The following is a 16,218-nucleotide window of genomic DNA, read 5'->3' as shown; positions in this document are numbered from 1 at the left end:
TTTCGAAAAAGTTTTATTTATAAAATAAATATACAAATTACATGAAATTCAAAAAATTACTTTCACATATTAATTTATAAAATCAATAAATAGCAAGGGGTGATATTTGGAAATTATAAAACATATATTATGTATATATATGTATACACATATACATATACGTCTATATGACTCATAGTATATGATATGTATGTATGTATCTATATTTTCACAATTGCTGGGTAGTTGTCTTTTTACAAATTAGCATCTAGATGAGTGACGAACCAAGAGTTGTTAATAAATAGATTGTAAATATAGTAAGCGAAAAATGATTTAGAAGACTCAGCTTGAAAAGCCAGGATTAGTGTGTTCTATGATGCATCTGCGGCAGTAACGTTTCACTGCTCGATATCCAACCCATGTGACCCTAGGACATTCACCGATATTGAGTTGCCTCAATCCTCGTACGTAATACGCTAATGCTTCCAATCCAGCATCCGTGACGCGCTCGCAACCACACAATGATAATTTTTTTAAATTTGGACATCCGGTGGATAGAGCTTCGAGAGTTGCATCACCGATATCACACTTTCCTATATCAAGAGCCCTCAACCGTGGACAACCACGCGCCAAAGCTAACGTAGCACTGTCGCTAAGTGCTTCACAGCCACGAGCATTCAAGTACCTCAATTTGTAACAATGCCTAGCAACAACGAACAGACCAGCATCCGATACACGATCACATTTTCCCACCGAGAAGTAACGCAACGAGGGGCCAAGTCGTGCCGCTAATTCGCGTACTCCAAAATCCGTGATCTTTATACAATCCGAGACGGACAATTGTCTTAGGCTGCCGCAATAAGAAGCAATAGCTACGAGACTGGCATCGGTTATACGCACACAACGTCGTAAATACAAACAAGCAAGATGCGGCATGCGAGAAAGTGTCAGCACCAAGCCAGAATCTTCTAAACCGTGGCAATCGCTCAGATCCAACGATTGCAACTGCAACGTTGTTATTCGGCTACATGCTCTTGTCACGCCAATGCATCCCGTCAAGTCCAATTCCTTCAAATGTATACAGTTGTCTAAAATAGCAGCAACATTTGTGTCTGTGACCCGTCGCGAATGTCGTAAAACTAAGGAAGTTAAACTTAAAAACGGTAACTGGGCGAAAATCCCAGCTAGACCAACAGCACCTTCGAGTACAAGACGACGAATGCAAGTATGACATCCTTGTCTGGTCAATGCATTCAATGCAATGGTTGCATTTTGGGGATAGCGTACTACTACTTCTTTCCAAAGGGACGGATGCCACGCTATCTCCCATAGACGTCTACAAGTTTGAGCAATTGCACAGAGATCTCTGGTACCCAGCCAACTGAATATCTTCAATAATAAGGTATCGTCCAGCTGGCAAAAATCCGTAACATAGACACACTTTTGTTGGAGCAAAGTTTGCTGTCTGATCGGAATTGATATTGCAACCGTCGATGATGTGGAGCGGCAGGCATTGTTGTCTAAAGTATGATATCCTAAATCAATTGCATCCGAAGTTGGTCTATATAGACCCACTTTTTGCGACGAATATACAGTCTCCCTTTCAGAGTTGCCTTTTTCCCCAAAGGATGGTAGGAGTAGCGGACATGATCCATCCATTCCATGCTCTATTCTGAATTATCAAATATAAAAATACATATTATAGCATATATGGTCCATTAAACATTAAATCCATATTTAATAAATGTTACAACCCTTAATTTTTTATATCATTTTATATAATACTATATCTATTTGTTTTTATCCACATTGCACGCAATATGTTGCAATATTGCAACAAATATCGAGTTTCATAATTTTATTTGTGTTTTTTTCCAGAATTTAATTTATTTTGCATTTTATCTATTTGACTAATCTTTATTGGTTTACTATCTTCTGTAAGTACATTCAATATTCATACTTATTTAATTGCTTGTCGATTATTTTGTTAAACATTTACAAATCGTTTCACTTTTATTTTTCTTACATTTTTAGGTATTTATAATTAATATTTTAGTATAGTAGAGGGTCTAAATTAAAGGTTAAAATATTTATCAAATAAATAAATTATGGTTGTTTGGAATATATATATGTTAAAATAATTGTTTCGAATATGGCAAGCAAAATATATACTTATACTTTAAATGGGAATATGTTTCTAAAAGTATGTATAATTCACTAAAATGTTGTCTTATAATTTAATTGGAATATTTTACAATCTTGATAATTTCTCACAATTTATTTGTTGGTTGCATTCATATTGTTAAGTGATATTTACATTTTTGTGCCAAAGTTGCAGAAACAAAGTATATAAAGAACAAAAATAATTTTAAAAAACAGCTTTTGCATTAGGGCTTAAATTTCGCGGGCGTATTAACAATTAATTAATTGATTTTCTTAATAAATTGAACAAATGACACAATGCTTCGTGTGGAACAAATTTTTATAAACATTTACTTACTAATATGCGACAAGCAAAAGAATCAGCAACAATACGTGACATTACGAAACAGTATCGATCTATCTAGCACTGCCTCCATTTTGATCTTACATTCCAATTCTTGAAGCAGCTGTTTCTCGCAATGAAACTAGAACATATTACTGTTTTTAAATGTATTAACTATTATACATTCTTTAGAATAAATTAATTATACATTCCGGATGAATAATCGAAGCGAATGTATTGAATTTGATACATGATATTTATAAGGCCCCAATACTGTCGATAAATCCCCACTTTTTTAACGTGGTCCGCTTAAGGTGATTTTCATCAATGAAGTTAATAATTTTCGATTTTTAAATCGGATTCTAAAAATTCGTATGTGTATATGTTGGGTAAAGTAAATCGGTAAAAATGATTCCTTGGTTAAAAATAAATTGAAAATGTTGAATGAAATTCTGTTGTACGAAGCTTTATTCGTTAAAATTATTTTTTCATCAAAATCATTATAAAACGTGAGTCGAAACTACTTGTTGCTATCACATTTTCAGTTTCTACCGAACGATATCACTAATTACTGGGCACCGTGTAATTACTTGGAAACTCATAAATAAAATACAACAGTTTTCTGTGTTAGTTTCCCTTCTATGAACGTATAACAATTACAAGTTTGTAAAATTCAAATGTATTCGCTGGTTTCCTTCTAAACATTACCTAAAATTATAGGGTATATAATCTTTATCAATTTTTATTTTCTTACGATAACAGCAAGCGCAACTTTTCATCGTAACGTATTCTTATATCTATAGTAATTCTACTCAAATTAAAGAAATATTTTTTATTAAAAATTGCATCAGTATTTATATTTATTATACTAAAGGGAAATAAAGTATTCAAAGTTAAAGTCGATCAGGTACATTAATTACAGATTAATATTAATCTTTGCAATCTTTGCGTTTGCAAAATTAATAATCAGAAATACAAGTGGGGTTGGAATTATATGAGATCTTACAAGTGAAACCACTACATTGTAATGATCAGCGTTTTTTTTATCCATATTTATTCATAATGTAGTTTTTTTTATTACGAAATCAACGGTGTTTAGATCATAAATCATTGATAACCTATTACAAAATTTAAATAACGCCATCTACAGTTTCAGATGTGCGGTGATTAAAGCTCGAAACGAAAGAAAATCAAGGAAAACGGATTGCGTAAATTGCGTTTAACCTGCGTCAATTTGGTACTGTCAAATGCAAACAATCAATGGATTTTTGTGTAACAAGTTTCATAATATGAAACGTCAAACAGAAAGATTCATCAGAAGTTAAGCTTAAAAAACTGTGTTATAATTGAATTATTGTTTGGTTAAAATGGCTAACACTTTAGCCAATGTACCTGTATCGAAAATCATAAAAAATACAAGTAGTTTTGAAGATGAACCTAGAAAGAAAAGTAGAGAAGACTGGCGAAAAGCAAAAGAATTGGAAGAAGCGAGAAAAGCTGGTACAGCACCGGCCGCAGTAGACGAAGAAGGCAAAGATATTAATCCACATATTCCACAATATATCAGTGCTACACCATGGTATTTTGGGTCTCAGGTATATAACAGTTTCGTTCATAAATTCATATGTTTCAAAGCTATGCTGCTAATATTAACGTCGTGAAAATAGTCCGTTAACTATGTAAAAACTTTTAAAGGGACCTACTTTAAAACATCAAAGACCACAACCTGAAAAGCAAAAGCAATTTAGTGGAATAGACGAGTGGTATAATCGTGGTGTTGATGCATCTAAAGTAGTAACAAAGTATCGCAAAGGTGCATGTGAGAATTGTGGTGCTATGACTCACAAAAGAAAGGAATGCATGGAACGTCCACGTAAAATAGGAGCAAAATATACAAATGCAGATATTGCACCCGACGAATTTACCCAACCTGAATTATCTATGGATTATGATGGTAAAAGAGATAGGTAATGTAAATATTATTGTTTAATCGATTATTGGATTTTTGCTTGTTGTTTCAATAAATGATAACATATAGCAAATATTGTACATATATTATAAATATGTATGTTTAACATAGGTGGGCTGGTTACGATCCTTCTGAACACAAAGCTATCGTCGAAGAATATCAAAAGATCGAGGAAGCAAAAAGACATATGCGTGCAGAAAAATTAAATGCCGAGGAAAATGACGAGCAAGATTCGGATAAAGACGAAGATAAATATGTCGACGAAGTTGATATGCCTGGAACGAAAGTAGATTCTAAACAGCGTATCACTGTTAGAAATTTACGAATTAGAGAAGATACGGCTAAATATCTTAGAAATTTGGATCCAAATTCCGCATATTACGATCCTAAGACGAGATCCATGCGCGATAATCCTTATATCGGTACAGAGAGAGAGTATGTATTATTGTAATATGTATATTTGTATAAAAGTATGATTTAAGTAGGTATATTTGATAATTTAAACCATTGGCCGAAACATTGAACTCAAAGATTAAGACATGAAGTTTAACCTTCCTCTTTTAATTACAGAGTGGACTACAAAGGTGAAAATTTTGCACGTTTTTCGGGAGATACGCAACAGCATGCAAATGCTCAATTATTTGCATGGGAAGCACACGAAAGGGGCGTTGACGTTCATTTACTTGCTGAACCCACAAAATTAGAATTGCTCAAACAGGAATACGATAAGAAGCGTGATGAATTGAAGGACAAAGCTCGCGGAAGTATAATTAATAGATACGGTGGTGAAGAGCATCTTGATGCTCTACCATCTGCCCTTTTACTGGCACAGACAGAACAATACGTAGAATATTCTAGATATGGAAAAGTATGTCTGCTTTAAAATTTATACAACGTTAACATATGTTACATTCTATGAATTTTATAAGTTACATTGATTTACAGATTATCAAAGGGCAGGATAGACAAGTGATTCGATCAAAATACGAAGAAGATGTATTTCCAAATAACCATACATCCGTGTGGGGATCTTATTGGCAAGCTGGTAAATGGGGCTATAAATGTTGTCATTCGTTTATTAAAAATTCGTATTGTACCGGTGAAGCAGGTAAAAGAGCATCCGAAGCCACGATCGCAGAAAGTAAAAATATAACGAACGAAGAACAAAGTTTCGACGATGAAAAATTAAATTCGTCTAATGAAAAATCACCGAGCAGCGATAGCTCGTCCGACGAAGAGGAAATGAAACCAAAGATAATGAAAGTATCGAAATCTTCTAAGAAAAAAGATAAAAGACGGAAACAGAAGGAGAAGCGAAAGATTAAGGAAAGGAAACATAAAATAGAAAATGAGGATGAATTGCAACGAGCATTGCGAAAAGAATTAGAAACTCAGAAGATAGCAGAAAGATTATTGCAGATGGACGAAAGGAAACGTCCTTACAACAGTATGTACGAAGTGAAAGAAATGTCGTTGGAAGAAATTGAAGCATTCCAAATGAAACGGCAACGCGAAGACGATCCTATGGCGGAGTTTCTTAATAAATAATTGTTAAGTTGTTATTTAAGACAAATTTTAAATGATTATTTAACATTATAATTGTACATATAACATTTAAGTAAAACGTATTTAAAGATAAATAAAAATTTAAACTTGTGTAAAAAATTATATGTATAGTACAAGACAAATAATATTGTAAAATGGAAAAGGGCCGTTAGTAGTGAATAAAATTTTTTAAGGGTCTATACACATAATTTTTACAAATATTAATTCAACTGTAATTTTAATGAGATACGCTTAAACATTTCTCGTATTACGTAATAATTGAATTTTTAAAATTTTATCTTATTCTTTTATTAACCAAAACTATGGATAAAAAAATTGTAAAAAATGTTTTTCACTACCTCAAAGATTGTTATTTTATTTGTATGATCGTCAAATAGGAACAAATTAATGTACGTTATAGACTTATTTAAATTTGTTTTTTAGATGCATCGTGATCATCGGCGAGTATTACATCGAATGCCACCTTATGAACACCGATGATCGTAGTTTAATTATTTAATATCTTTTGATACTTTTTTTAAAACTTATTCGTACATTGTAGTTTCCATAAGGATATAAAAAAGAATTGATAGTTCGACCAAAACAAAATTAATGAAACGTCAGAGTTTTTACGATTGGACGTGTTTGTTATGCTGATTTTATCGGTAAGCTCGTTAAAATTATCTGTTTGTAATTCTTGGAAATCCCCGCCAGATGGCAATACAAAAATAAATAAATTGCGTTGTACTAGAGTTGCTGATCTACACTTTGGTGACCAAGTTGCTAGATATCGTATCTTTTGGGGGAAAATCTTACACGCGCACGTATATGTACATACACGCGTACACATTTGTACGTATCTATATAGATATACGTATATATATATCAACCTAAATGCTCTCTTGAACAAATTATGGCATTGTCTCTTATCAGGGGTAAGAGTCTGCAATACGGAAATTCGCAATTACGTTTCTTATCCTGCATCTCGACCATGAAGGTAATTATAGTTCATTCATGTCTTAGAAAGTATTCGTCGCTGTTATTTGATTAAAGAAACGGTATATTTCCATTTTATGCAACTATTGAAACGAAGAATTTTCTTGGTCTTCGAAAACGTTCAGAAGGGAAAGGGGGAGGGAAACGCTTTATCGAGACGTGCAAATTTCGAATAATTTTCGCAATGTGTATTAATTATTCTGTTTCGTTTCGTTTCTTTTCTTTTCACGGTAACATATTTTTAAATTGAAAGATGCGTTTTGTTTTGCAACGCTAAAATTCCATTGTATATTATAACATACTTGAAAGATTTCTACGATCGACATTTATTTATAATATTTCAATTTTCAACAGAAAGGATTGGTGCTCGGTGTGTATGAAACAGAAGATGATAGCAAGGTTTTATTGACACCCACGGCGGCGAAATACGATGAACTAGTTAAAGGAAAACTACAAAAAAGTATTTTATTGTAAGTTTATAATTATTTTCGTAACCTATAACATATTTCATACTGTAATTGCGTCTTTTGTGTCACGTATTTGTGTAAAATCTGTGTTAATATTCTTTTTTATGAAACACACTTTTTTTTGCACAATATGTGAAACCAGGTTGTAGACGCATATTCATATTCAGGTACAAGTATCGTATGCTAAATGTTAGACTGTGTTTTCCTTGTGTCGCATAAATTACTTCATTAGTCGAAGATAAACGTTTTACGTAACGTACGGCACGAAACTCACGATAAACATAAATTGTAACACACGATACAATTTTATATATTATTTTTATACTTTGATTTTAAAAATTATGTGGACTAACATTAATATTTAAATGTTTTATTGATAGTTCCAGCCTGAAACAATTGTCATAATGCTGCCTGAGCTTTACATAATATTCAGATTTGCTTTTTCTTTGTTGTTTTAAAAGAACTTTTCCGTAAAGTATTTTCTGTTAACAAAACTCTTGAATTTGAGTGAAATTTATGTCCCGCAAGCTCACTGGCATTATTTTCATTGTTTCAGGAGAGACTAGACTGAGAGACGGTATTGTACGCATGATATGAAGCAAAAAGCTCGCTGCACAGAAGGAGTTACCAGAGATATTTTGTTATATAGAATCAGTTTAAAAACGCATTATTCGGAAAGTAACAATTTCATTTAAACTGATTATTAACAAAATCAAAGTTATTATTAACACGCTTAAAAGAGACTTCGATCAACATGAAATTTAAAAAGAACGTTAAAATTGACAAACATACTTTAAGCAATACCATATAAAATATAGCATAGAATAATTTTAATTAGGAATAATAATGTCAGCTATCGGTGATAGTAACTTGGGAAATGATAGCGCTGCTGGAAGTAGTGGGGGAGTGGGTGAATGTAGTAGTCGAATAAGTAAACAACACCAATCGACAAATGTTCTCCATAGGATTAGCAGTACACTCGAAGATAAAAATAATGATTATCTCTGTCCTATTTGTTTTGAGGTAATCGACGAAGCCCATATCACGCGTTGCGGTCACACGTTCTGTTATCGTTGTATTGTAAAATCTTTGGAAGCTAACGGGCGTTGTCCAAAATGTAGCTACACGTTAACGCAACAGGATATATTCCCAAACTTTTTGTTGCACGAACTAATTTCAAAATACAAAACTAGAATTAAAGGTCTCGCTGAATTAGGGTCCTCGTACACGGTCGATGGTAGACATAGAGTTATAGGCACAGATATATCTCTACCGCCGTACGATGGATTAAGAGATATCGTAGCCGCAGAAAGTGCTAATCTCACTTTGCCGGACGTAAATGTAATGTTAGAGGTATTAACCCAAAGAAAACATTTGCTCGAGGCGGAAACATGTGCGGCACAAAACAAATTGCTGCACGAATTTTTAACGCATTTATTGCAACAGAAAGAAGAACAAAAGAAGCAGTTACAAAAGGAGATAGCATTAATTAAAAAGGATATGGAAGAGGTTGAAAATATATTAAGGGACGTTCAGAGCAAATGTCCTAGAATAGAAGATTTGAAGAAATCAAGCGAAAATGATACTGCGCAAGTGTGGGCTATTAGAAGAGAGATGATAGGCCTTATAGACATAATAGATTCAAATATGGTGAAACCAAATGAGAAAACTGTTGCAACATCTGGAAACGATACGTTTGGTAATCCTTCGGGGAGCCAAAAACAAATTGTATACACGGCTGGATCGACCTTGGCTGTACGTAGGAAGAGAATGCATGCTCACTTTGACGATTTTGTGCAATGTTATTTCGATTTCCGTGCTAAAGAATTACTTCTTGGACACAAGCCTCAAGGTCAGAGCGACACATGGCACGGCACGAGCTCAGGGCTTGATGTTTTTAGAGAAAATCTTGTGAAATTTTCAAAATACAATTCGTTACGTCCATTGGCAACTTTAAACTATTCGTCGGATATTTTTAATAATTCCACTATTGTCTCGAGCATAGAATTTGATAAGGATAATGAATTCTTTGCAATAGCTGGGGTTACAAAGCGTATCAAAGTATTCGACTATTGTGCCGTAATAAGGGATACGGTGGACATTCACTATCCCTGTGTAGAAATGTTATCCAGCTCTAAAATATCGTGTGTATCATGGAATTCCTTTCACAAAGGAATGTTAGCGTCGTCCGATTACGAAGGGACTGTGACAGTGTGGGACGCTGCAACTGGTCAAAGAACAAAAGCGTTTCAAGAACATGAAAAGAGATGCTGGTCCGTCGACTTCAACGATGTAGACACTAGGCTTATAGCATCAGGTTCGGACGATGCTCGAGTCAAATTATGGTCCCTGAACAATGATCATTCCGTTGCTTCATTAGAAGCGAAAGCTAATGTATGTTGCGTAAAATTTAATCCGCGTAGTTCGTGCCATTTGGCATTTGGATCAGCTGATCATTGCGTCCACTATTATGATCTACGTAATATGAAGGAAGCATTGTGCATATTTAAAGGCCACCGTAAAGCTGTTTCGTATGTTAAGTTTATTAACAAAGAGGAAATAGTATCCGCAAGCACCGATTCGCAGTTAAAAATGTGGAACATTAACAATCCGCATTGTTTGCGCTCATTTGTTGGACACGTAAATGAGAAGAACTTTGTAGGTCTCGCCACCGATGGCGATTACGTGGCATGCGGATCGGAAAATAATGCACTCTATGTATATTACAAAGGACTATCGAAACAATTATTCTCTTATAAATTTGATGGTGTTCGAAGCATATTAGAGATACAAGAACGAAGAGAAGAGGATCTGAATGAATTCGTATCCGCAGTTTGTTGGAGACAAATGTCTAATGTTGTGGTGGCTGCTAATTCCCAAGGAATTATTAAAATATTAGAACTTGTTTGAAGATAATCACGTTTTAACATGATACTTAGCATACATCGACGTGTATTTTGAAAGTTATTTAATTTGATACTTAGGTGCAGACAACAACGAGAAGTAAAAGTTTATTCTAAATGTTATAGCAATTTGTTGTAAGCCAAATTAAAAAAGTGTTTGTTACATGGAAATCTAAATTATTAGAGATTGACTTATTTGAGAAAGTAATACTCTGAGTATTGTATAGCACAAATATTTTCTTGTAATTGTATATTTTAATAAGATATAGGTATTGTTACTTATTCTGTTTTCGATTAACTATTTTTCATTTTAGATATAATTTAATAGACTGAATTTTAATGATAAATATTTCATACTTTTGTATTAGTGGCACATGTCTCTTCTTGATCACATATATAATATGGAATGTGGCCTTTTATAATTTCTTGTTAATTTGATAATATTTAGCGTATTACAAAATGAATGTATAGTAAGTCCTTGATTTATGCGGTTAAAGTTCGTTCCAAAGTTTTCTCTGTAAAACAAATTATCTGCTGCTCAGCCCCTGATTAACAATAATATAGTACCATCGGTAAGAAAAATGTGGACAGTGTAGAGTAATTTTTGTTTAGTAAGATCATCATTTAACCGATAGTTTTTAATTTTTATGAAACATGGAATATAGGTAGAGCATTGAAAAATATGTTAGGTACATATTTTTTATATCAACTTATATTCATGTTCATAAGGTGAAAATTACCTTTGATCTTCTAAATGAAATACATTTTTAGATATATTCTTTGGAAAATAATTGAGATAGAAAACAATGTCGAGTATGAATCTTGTAAAATCAGACTTTAAACAGATTTATACATATTACTTGACGAAAAGTATGGAATATTATTTTTGAATAAATGAATATACATATACATGTATTCAGATATTCATTCTATGAATATATATATATATATACACACATATAAGATATGTACAAGGACATAAATTAAGACACAACCGTTCTGTTTAATTCAAGGACTCTCTATACTTGCACAGTAATTCTTAGCACAATTCACCTGTAACAAAACATTCTTAATATATAAATTTTATCACACTCTTATGTAATCTTAATAATTACGTATTATTTGTGTCTTTAGTCATAATTTTCGTTATGTGGTTCATAATATTTACTCGTAATTACATCATACATATTGTTTATTACTTTGTTATATAGAATGATTTGTTTTAGTATATCCTATCTGATATGTAAATTACAAGTGCAACATAAAATTTTATTATTATAAATAATCCAAAATGTAAAAAATATTTTTGTGACGTGTAATAATACGGATAAAAAAGAGAATACTTTAAAATTGTTAAGTCACGCTGAAAATTCTGATTAGAAAACACAACTTCAATTATACATATATATATATATATATATATATATACATATAATGTGATCCTTGTAATAAATGTCTTGCCAAAATAGCCTAATAAACTAAATTCAAAATAATAGAGGTATACATACCGATATAAACATTACTGGATCGCTGTCTATTCAAATGAATTTGTGCCAAGAATATTATCTCAGCTAAGGAATAGTGAATGTGCTTGAATTGCATTAAGTTCCTACTATCAGTGTTGAAACAGTCTTTGTACATTAGTCACAGAGTTAAGGAAAAATAGAATTTGCAATAAAAAATAGTAAATTGTAAGTACTTTTTATTTACAGAATTAAAGTACATATTACATGTAACATAGATAAATATTTCAATTTCAATTAATAATATCTTTATGAAGAAATAATAATATTAATTTCTAGTAATACCATTATAGAAAAGAAAAATATTTACATTTACTATTTTCTATTTAAGTATTATTTTACTTACCTTCGATTAGTAGTACATTTTAAGCAAACAATATTCACGGCTCATATTTAAGAATATCAATGTGTCAATTTTCAATAGTTTCATTACTATTTACACGATAATATTAAAACAAACACTATTACAAATACAATAAAACCCCATAAAAAATTTACATACTTAAATCTGTGTATACATAAACAAGGAAACTAATTTTGGTAATACAAATATAATTTTACATTGTACTATATTATATTTTACAAGTAATTCTATATCGTTATACATTTTTATTAATAATAAGTAGATTGAAAATAATTGTGACGCCTATCTTCGATGTATTGGTAGTATAAATCAATTGTCTTTGCTATAGAGTAGAGAAAAGTAATTGTAACAATTAATTAAAATAATTATTTGAGAAATTAGAATAATTTTAAAGAAGTATGGTTTAGAATGTATGCGAAGGATAGTATATTTTTAGATTATATTTTAAAATTGCAAATGCTATAGCATATGCTATAAACGATGCCTAGAATTATTGTAACAAATAAATTTGTGAATTTGTGTCTCAGTATGTTCTTTGGTAAAATTTTTAATCGTGTATGAATTACCCCTTACCATAACAATGTGTGTGTTTAATATTTTATAAATTTTAAATAACATATAAATACTTGTACCGCTACAGAGCAGGTCCAAAAATTCCCAAAGGTCATGCTAGAGTATTTTGGGGGTTGGATGAAAAGGATTATGTGGGAGTGGCAGTTGTTGGTCTTGGAAAGAAAAACCTAGGCATTAATCAACTCGAAGAAGTACACGAAGGAAAAGAAAGCGTACGTACAGCTGCAGCAGGTAAATATTTCCTCTTTTTGTATATATATTTCCTTAATGTTTTAATAATTCGAATTATCAATGTCTGTATATTACGGTTTAATGATTATTGTATGTTAAATTAGCTGGTTGTCGTGCATTGGACGATGTGGATATAAAAGATATAAATCTGGAGACATTAGGAGATGCGGAAGCTGCTGCCGAAGGAGCTGCATTATCAACATGGTTCTATCAAGGTCTGAAAAATAAGGAAAAACAAAAGGCTTTTCCAAAAGTTTCACTGTACGGTCAAGAAGAAGAGTGAGTATCATTTTCCTCTTTTATTTATTTCATTACTAGCTTTTGTACGTAGTTTCAGTTTAGAAAATTAATTGATTTTAAAGTTTACTATAATGCTTCCTTGTAGACGATGTTATGCATCTTTTTTTCCTAGAATACAAATAGATAAATCCATGCAGCAGCTCATCCTAAAGCAAGTCGCAAAGATAAAATAAGAACCCAATGTAAAGTAGTTTAGTTTTCAAGTTGTACAAATATCAATGCGTGTACAAAATCTTGCCAAAGTACGTTGGGCTATTTTTATGTAGAAACGAAACAAACATACAGATAGACAAAAATATCTAAAATTCGGGGAAAAGACAAAGATACAAAAATCCCTCTATTCTTACAAATGTATATTTATATATATATACACCGTCGTGTATAATGGTTATATTACATATTATTTATTATTCCAAGTGAACAATGGCGAGTCGGAAATATCAAAGCTCAAGCGCAAAACTGGGCACGCCAGCTTGCAGATACTCCAGCCAATCTGATGACGCCCACAATATTTTCTCAGCAAGTGTCTTCGGTTCTCACTAAATTAGGAATTAGTGTTCAGGTCCACGATAAAGAATGGGCGGAAAAGAAAAAGATGGGTTCTTTCCTCAGTGTATCTAATGGTAGTTGCGAACCGCCAAAGTTCGTTGAAATTCAGTATAAAGGTGCTAACGATGATTCTCAACCAATAGTTTTCGTTGGAAAGGGTGTTACATTTGACGCTGGTGGTATCAGTCTCAAGGTAAAATCGTATAAGGTTGAATAACAAGTTCGTCATGTTTTTGAAACAGCGTGCATACTGCATACGCGAACGAACTTGCTAGTTGATACAATCTATAAGGAAATTTAGAAATTAGACGATCATACGGATGATAATTTTAGCCTCCATCCGACATGGACGAAATGCGTGCAGATATGAGCGGCGCAGCATGCGTAGCAGCTTCCATTCGAGCAGCTGCTGAACTTAAACTGAAAGTAAACATTGTTGGTTTAATACCGCTCACTGAAAATCTACCTTCAGGCACTGCAACTAAACCAGGGGACCTTGTAATTGCAATGAATGGAAAAAGTATCATTGTAGATAATACAGATGCGGAGGGTAGACTAATTCTTGCTGATGCGCTTTGCTACGCTCAGGAATTTAATCCAAGGTAGTCGTTAAGTAGATTTAAAAATTTCTAATAGTGTATATATCAAATATTTGATGATTGATATACATATATACATATATGTATGCATGTGTGTAGATTTATCTTGGATATTGCAACGCTAACTGGTGCAATGAGGATCAGTTTAGGAGGAGCAGCAACTGGAGTCTTTTCAAACGATGGTGCTCTTTTTGAAAAGTTGAAAAATGCTGGAACTCTTAGCGGTGATAGAGTATGGAGACTTCCACTTTGGCAACATTTTACTGATGAAATGACAAGTAAGATGATAATATAGTACTCTTCACTAGTGGCGCGTTATACTTTTACGGAGCCAAAGACCAAATAAGATTAGGGGAACTCGTCTAAAGAAAAAAATAAGGAAGAGTATTTTTAAATTCAATCACATTTTATTGAAACAACAAAAGAAATAAATTACATAATACAAGAGAAATTATCTAATCTCAAATAATTCAGAAATAATATACGCACGTGCGCCTAATTTAATAATTATTTTTACTCTGTACTTAGCTTAAACATTTTTAAACTAAAAAATTGTATGTAGATAAATTTGATAGAAAAATTGATGCTGTTTTCCTTGAATTGCTTTCTACATTAAAGGTGAATTAAAAATTTAATAAAAAGTATTTATTAAATTGCTAATTTAATGATTTAAGTATTTGTTATTTATAATAGGTTTTATGAAACATTTATTTCGAAGACCTCCTTCGATCAAAACCTTAGAACATGTTTCGAAGATTGCATAACGTGCCACTGCTCAATAACATTCCAGACAAAAATAATACATAAAATGACACGGTTTTGCTTGCAGAGAAAATTAAGTCAGCTGATATAAATAACGTTTCGAAAGCCAAATATGCCGGCGCGTGCACGGCAGCCGCTTTCTTGCGTGAATTTGTTCCAAACAATACGCCGTGGTTGCATTTAGATACGGCAGGAGTAATGGGCCCTGGACCTGATGAGTTACTATCATACATACCAGCTGGAATGTCGGGTCGTCCAACTCGTACGCTTATTCAATTTTTACAAACATTGTGTTAAAATTTACAATTATTTTAAGTTGTACGGTGCAAGTTGTATGGTCTATTTTTATATATACGTATGTATATATGTGTGTACGCACACGTGTACATATGTATATATATTTTTGTCTGGTTCTTTTTATATGCATATGTATAAAAAACACGTATACATTTTATATACTTGGTGCCCACCTCCCTTCTAACATTCCGACGTCATTCATGTATGTGTAAATGCACTACAATCGAACACAAAAAAGAAAAAAACAACGAATCAAATCAACGGGAATGTACCTAAATTGAACCGATACTGACACAACTTATCAAATCTATAATCGCTTACACGTTTTTGTACAGAATAATATTACCTTACAGTACGACAGCATTTAATATAAATGTAATGATTTCTTAATTTTTCTTGTACAGTTAATTTTGTTCATATTATGTAAAAAGCTAAATTCGGTTAACGATAATCAATGACTATCGATAACCATATTATATAAATGGAAAGAGGCATAGAACGGGAACAAATTTGTACAATATCGTACAGAAAAGAATATAAAATATATACTAAATTTATATAAGAAATGGGTTAATAGATGGTTTTTATCCACGGGAGGTATATTGATATTTGGGCAATTTACGCTTTATTTATGTCGTATCTGAAATACATCCGACAGTTTAGATCAACCTTGTGT

General features: G+C 32.3%; 3 protein-coding genes across 4 annotated transcripts; 2 read left to right on the top strand and 1 right to left on the bottom strand.

Moving 5' to 3' along the window:
* Positions 1-103: 103 nt before the first annotated feature.
* On the bottom strand, positions 104-2,727 carry LOC122394772 (F-box/LRR-repeat protein 7). Its single transcript, XM_043391894.1, has 2 exons — positions 2,480-2,727; positions 104-1,651 (listed from the first exon to the last, which is right to left on the bottom strand). The coding sequence occupies exon 2, from the start codon at positions 1,636-1,638 to the stop codon at positions 322-324; it is 1,317 nt and encodes a 438-aa protein (XP_043247829.1). The 5' UTR covers positions 1,639-1,651; positions 2,480-2,727; the 3' UTR covers positions 104-321.
* A 778-nt stretch (positions 2,728-3,505) lies between these two features.
* On the top strand, positions 3,506-6,140 carry LOC122394762 (pre-mRNA-splicing factor Slu7). The gene is made up of 5 exons (XM_043391876.1): positions 3,506-4,059; positions 4,160-4,431; positions 4,545-4,868; positions 5,004-5,301; positions 5,379-6,140. Exons 1-5 carry the CDS (start codon positions 3,832-3,834, stop codon positions 5,979-5,981), a joined length of 1,725 nt encoding a protein of 574 aa, XP_043247811.1. The 5' UTR covers positions 3,506-3,831; the 3' UTR covers positions 5,982-6,140.
* A 616-nt stretch (positions 6,141-6,756) lies between these two features.
* LOC122394759 (E3 ubiquitin-protein ligase COP1-like) lies at positions 6,757-16,024 on the top strand. 2 transcript variants are annotated; one of them, XM_043391873.1, is made up of 8 exons: positions 6,757-6,975; positions 7,329-7,444; positions 12,872-13,035; positions 13,140-13,314; positions 13,753-14,077; positions 14,218-14,486; positions 14,583-14,761; positions 15,313-16,024. In XM_043391873.1, the coding sequence occupies exons 1-8, from the start codon at positions 6,892-6,894 to the stop codon at positions 15,540-15,542; spliced, it is 1,542 nt and encodes a 513-aa protein (XP_043247808.1). In that variant the 5' UTR covers positions 6,757-6,891; the 3' UTR covers positions 15,543-16,024. The 2 variants fall into 2 exon arrangements, with proteins under 2 accessions (XP_043247808.1, XP_043247807.1); XM_043391872.1 differs by lacking the exons at positions 12,872-13,035; positions 13,140-13,314; positions 13,753-14,077; ... (1 more) ...; positions 14,583-14,761; positions 15,313-16,024 and adding an exon at positions 7,998-11,394 and having other exon boundaries at positions 6,956-6,975.
* Positions 16,025-16,218: the final 194 nt, after the last annotated feature.

This window comes from Colletes gigas, unplaced genomic scaffold (genome assembly GCF_013123115.1).
Source record: "Colletes gigas isolate AHSC1104 unplaced genomic scaffold, ASM1312311v1 Colletes_gigas_Sc00004, whole genome shotgun sequence".
NCBI lineage: Eukaryota > Metazoa > Arthropoda > Insecta > Hymenoptera > Colletidae > Colletes > Colletes gigas.
The sequence above is the reverse complement of the archived record's forward strand: the minus strand, read 5'-3'. Positions and strand labels throughout refer to the sequence as shown.